Source organism: Dendrobium catenatum, unplaced genomic scaffold, assembly GCF_001605985.2.
Source record: "Dendrobium catenatum unplaced genomic scaffold, ASM160598v2 fragScaff_scaffold_30, whole genome shotgun sequence".
NCBI classification, from domain to species: Eukaryota; Viridiplantae; Streptophyta; class Magnoliopsida; order Asparagales; family Orchidaceae; genus Dendrobium; species Dendrobium catenatum.
The window spans coordinates 451,940-457,596 of NW_021318492.1; the positions used below are offsets into that span (position 1 = coordinate 451,940).

Below are 5,657 nucleotides of genomic sequence, written 5' to 3' on the forward strand. Positions count from 1 at the left end.
TCATATTTGACTATTTTTATGAATAAACGCTTCAGCCTTGCCAAGGAAAATAGTTCATGCATAGAAAGTCTGAAACTTAACAAACAAAAGCATATTACAATGATGTAAATTCATTAAGCATCAGTATCAGGTTTCGTTTCGGACGGCTTTCTTACTGCTTCTTAAAATAATTTTTTAGTACAAAAATTTTAATTTTTGTATTAAAAATTTATTTTAAGAAGCAATAAGAAAGCCGCCCCAAACGAAACCTCAATATACAAGCAAAAGAAAGTAAAATTAAGCAAAGCATAAAATGACTTGCGGACAGAATCAAACTCTTCATTTGCTCTTATTTTCATATAACAGTCAATGAAAAATAATTGATATTAGACTAAAAATGAAAAAAGAAAGAGATAGAATTGCGTGAAATGGAGATAATAGAATGGGATGTAAAGATGAATAGATTTTGTTTGGATTGAAGGAAAGAAGAGAAAAGGGAAATGAAATTCAGATAATTGATAGCTGGTTATAAATCAATAATCATGAATTTTAAGCTGAAAATAGCCCAGCAAAGCTTTGGTACATCTTTAGCTTGTGGCCTCTAATCTCACTGCAAACATTTTCAAGCTCTATAATCCTGGGCTGACTCTGCTGAAGATTGAACCATAAACACTTGCTTTTTCTTCAAAGAAATCTGGTGATGAACTCCTCACACTTGGATTCTGTGATGTACAAAACTGCTTTAGAATTGGCTTTGTTTAGATCATTCACCATGTTAGTTTCAGCTTGAAGCGTAGGCTGCTGTGAGGCCAGTGCTTGAACTGCCACGTCGGGCGGAATCGTCGGATTTTTGGCAAGGTCCTTGCAGGTTTCAAGAGTGAGCTTCTCGTAGTTTAGGCAGCGACAAAGCCGCTTGCGATCTTCGAAGGATAAGTTGGGGTGTGTCTGAAAAAAATAGAAGTGCATCTATGTGTTAGTAGAAACATGTAAAATGGTGCATCGATTATAGGCGTATAAACTTGTCAAATTTGGATGAGCTTGAGTGTTGTTCAGCTTGGCTCATTAAGTAAACAAGTCAACATTTTCTCAGGCCGAACGAGTTGTTCATGACCATAACGTCCAATTGAAATTCATACACGTTATAGAATGCATATGTCATTATGTTACATTTATAAAAAACAGGTATATCATCAAGTTGCTATTGAGCCAAATATGCTTGGATGAGGTCTTTTTCATATTTAACTCGTTAAATAAATGCTTTTAATAAAAATAAATTAAGGCTTTGTTTGGGACGGCTTTCTTACCGCTTCTTAAAGCGGCTTTCTAGCTCAAAATTTAAATTTTTTAGCTAAAAAACCGCTTTAAGAAGCAGTAAGAAAGCCGTCCCAAACGAAGCCTTAATATGCTCTAATTATCAAATCACACATGATTGAACACAAATAGAAAGCTTTGTGATAATCCTAATCATTCATAGTGCTTTCTTTTCTATGCACAATAGGCTTATTTATATAATAGCTAGCCATGATAATATGTGCTAAGAACAAAAGAAGGCATGTCCTCAGGAAAATAATCAGATAATCACCACCTAATGATCCAATCATTGGATTTTTTACTATTTCTTCACAGCAAATTCCCAATTTCGTATGCTCTTCATCGTTTGGTGAAGCAAATAGAAAAAGTAGGAGAGAGGATTGCTAACTCAAAAGACACAAAGCATCTTGTTCTGAACTGTAATTCTGTTTTTGGATTGAATTGAAGGACATCAAAATGGAATTCTGGCTCTTTGTGTGTCTTACCTATGGATTGTAAGTATTGTTGATGGGAGATTTTTCAGCCTTTTACCATTTCTTTGACTCAAAATTCCTAAACCCAGAAAGCTAAGATTTCTAATACTAACTGAAATTATGCATATACGGTTGAAACATAATGTGAGCTTGTTCGAGTTCGACAGAATAAATGGCTTGTGAATTTTGCGTTAGTGAGTTAATGGGTTAAATTTGATTCATTTGTGACTCGACTTATCCCCGTGTGATTACTCGTCTTAAAAATCATGTTCTTTGTGAGAAAATGAGGCTGCGAATTAATCAATTTCAAACCTAAATTGTGGTGGCTTGAACTCAACTAGACTCTTTTACACCTCTAGATGCATACATTGAATGTGTATATTTAGGCTTCGTTTGAGATGGCTTTATTAATGCTTCTTAAAACATCATTTTAGTATAAATCTTTTAATTTTGAAACTAGAAAGTAGCTATAAGAAGCAATAAAAAAGTCGTCCCAAACGAAACCTTAGTAGCAAATAGTTGAAGAAAGCAGGAAGTCAAAAGAAACTTCATATTTTTTTTTTTAACCTGAATAAACTTTATATTCAATAGACATTCGATCAAAAAGTTTATAGTTTCACCTGAATGAAGATTTCCAAAGCCCTATAAACTCCATCATAACAGTCCCTTGCTGAATCTGGCAAGCTCTCAGCTACTCCAAGAAACTTTGAAGCCTTCAATCTCTGATCAGGAGAAATTTCCCTCAAATACTTATCCATCAATCTCCCGACCTTCTTCATCCTCATCAAAGAACCCCCATCCTCCTCCTCAATTACAAAAAATCTTACCAATCTCATCACTAGTTTCACATCATAAACACCTTCATCATGTCCTGAAACTAATAGATCATCCAATTCTGCCTTATCAAGCATAGATCCAATCAATCTCTCGAGCTTTTCCCTGCAATCTTTGCTCAGCCCCAACCTTGAAACCAATCTCAGAACCCAAAACAAACCCCTATAGTTGAAAGCATTTCTCCCAATCATTAAAACACCATAAACTGCTGTGTCTGCAAGCCCTCCATGGTCCCACTTGCTTCCATGGCCTCTCTGATTAGCTGACTTGAGATAATTAAGTAAAAATTTGGTGAGTATGAAGCTCTTGTTGTTACATCCATAAGCTCCAAGCGCTTTCACCATCTTCTCAATCGTTTTTGGAGCAAAAACTAAAAGGTCTTGGAACCACCATTCTGTGCTTAAGCATGGTTTTATTGCTTCTATGCTCCTCTTGGAGAAGGAGCACCGGAACAAAGAAACTTCTGGCGAGGATGAAGATGATGGAGATGATAAATCCGAGTTGACTGAGATCTTGTAGATAAGAGAAGACAGGAGTTTTTGGAGAAGGCCAGAGGAATCAGCCATGGCAAAGGACTCAGAGCTCTTGAGAGAGATGAGGAGATCATGCCAAGTCAAGTAAAGAATTCCATCCAAGAAGTTTTCCGTCTGTTTTAAAAGATTAAAAGGGGTTATCTCCTCTTCCATTTCTAGAAAGATGGCTCCACAGTGAAGAAAACAAATGTTTGATGGATTTATATCTATTCTGCCATTGTTGTAGCAGAATCTTGAGATAAGCTCAAATCCTTCAATGCTGCCTGGGAAGTCCATGAACCTGATCACAGTTCCTTCTGTATTGATTATTATATTTTCTTCCTTAAGAATCTTTCTTAGTTTCCCTGAGAACGAGCAGAGTACATTCTGTAATAGAAGAAAAGGTCTGAGAATTCATGAAAAAAATAATGACTTCATTATAAGAATTCAATTGGAATACAAATTTGTGTAAGGTTTGAGGATTACCTGACTGAGAAAGAAGTTGTGCTCACCATTAATTTGAACTTTTAGATCGCAGAGCTCCTTCATGGATGGACGAAGGGATACAAAAAGAAGAGAGATGGAAAGTTCAGAGAACTGAAACAAGTGAGAAAATTTTCTAACGGCGCTAAATGTTCTTTGGATACAAGTCTGATACCTCCTTTTTTATCAGAAGTTATAATAGCTTCAGAATTTCTTTTAGTAAAGATTAAAAGCATGTTTATAAATCCCCCTTCATTTTAAATTCTGAAAGCATTAATTAATCTGTCAAATTTATAAAATATCATGCCAAGGTTTCACAAATCTCTTGCTAATATCAGGATCTCATACTAACTCATTTTAAGAAATCTTGGCTTGAGGTCAATTGCTAGAGCCTAAGGATCCGTTTGGGACTACTATAACTTTTTATAAACATAGTTATAAACCTACTGTTGAGAAATCAGATTTTTAAAATCTATTACAGAAAGTAAATTCCTTATGCAAAATTTATTGAAAATAGTGAAAAACAATGACTGAAAAGCAAAATAATAAGAAAGCTATCACAAATGAAAGCCCTACACTTTCTTGAGCTATCCCAAGCATTAAGAAAGCTTCATTGCTTTTTCACTATTTTCAATAAATTTTTGTGCAAGAAAGTTGCTTTATTTAAAAATTTTAAAACCACTTTCTTAATAAAAAAAACATACAAATAGGATTTTTTTTTTCCTTGCAAATTGCACTTGTATGCTTAAATGGAAAATACAGTGGTCTTCTCTCCTATTTATGTTCATGTATAAACATCAAACTTTGTAAAGCAGAAAGTTTTTTTTTTTTTTTTTTGTGGATTATTGGACATATTATGCTGTTCTTGTGGGTCCTGTTCCTTAGCTTCTTCTCCATAATTATGGTAGACATATGGTGATAATTTGTCTTGAGATGGGAAAAGCAGTTTGATTGGAATAATGTTCATTAGAGGCTTGGCTCCTACAATGAGGCCAACCATGACCGACCTTGGCTAAGAACTAATATGCAGTTCTTATATTAAGAATTGAGAGCTAACTAAAGAAAGCTACTTATATTTTATTTTCATTTTGCAAGTGAAAAACGTTAAAGAGATTCTTATTTTGATCTCCAGATGGTAGAATTTTTTGTCGGCAAAAAAGAGCATGCTTGAGAATAATAATGATCATGAGAATTGTTTTGTGCTAGAATATTTATTGCGGTAGAGTGATAGAGGTCAATGCTTTAGCTTTGCACGAAGATGAACCACTCATATAGATAAAAGAAGGTTGCAAAAAATAAAAAGTTTTTATGTGAAAAATCTAAATAGGAAAAAAATTATGGGAACTGATGCAATTGAAATGATTCCACTATTTATCGTAAATTACAAGTGTTGTCATTCACCTTAATTTGGGAGGGCATTGATAGCTGGCTTGAATTGTAGAGGATGGATACCATGATAAAAGTTGGAGTTGAGACATTGGTGTTATCTTAAAGAGATTATTTGTAATAGTTTGTTCAGTCATTATCCTATGAGGAGAAGGGACCAAACATCAGCGGCGTGCTATAGGCAATAGCATGTAGAAATACTATTAGTTATAAAGTTGGCTGAAGATATTAACCAAACAATAATGGTGAAGTCAGATGATGATAGTTGGCAATGAAACATAGGCAAAAATGGTTGAGCAACGATGGTCGGGTGACAACACTCACTAGTGGTAATCATCAACATTGAATCTTGGTAAAGCTTTAGAGTTATTATCTCCAAGCTTCCTTTAATTTCAAGTTAAGATCCAAGCTCTCAAGCTCCCCATTTGATCATATGAAGAATATGGGATTTATTTATAGTTTTCTAGAATGATATTTTAATAAATTTAGTCAAAATCTCAAAACATTCTATCGGACGACTAGTGTTGATTATCATGAGCATAGATCATTCTTTTAGCATTTAAATTCAATGAGCTCATAATTGAGTGATCATGGGCTCATTGGATTCCTCTCATTAAAACACTCCATTTAACTATAGCCAGCAAGATTTGGAAACCATTTGGTCATTCATTAATATCAC

The 5,657-nt window shown here is 34.4% G+C and overlaps 1 protein-coding gene across 1 annotated transcript; it reads right to left on the reverse strand.

The window, feature by feature from the left end:
- Positions 1-271: 271 nt before the first annotated feature.
- Positions 272-3,788, reverse strand: LOC110103886 (BTB/POZ domain-containing protein At3g19850). Its single transcript, XM_028693112.1, is given in 3 exon segments — positions 272-924; positions 2,384-3,496; positions 3,596-3,788. Coding segments are annotated over 3 exon segments (1,572 nt in total). The 5' UTR covers positions 3,659-3,788; the 3' UTR covers positions 272-528.
- Positions 3,789-5,657: the final 1,869 nt, after the last annotated feature.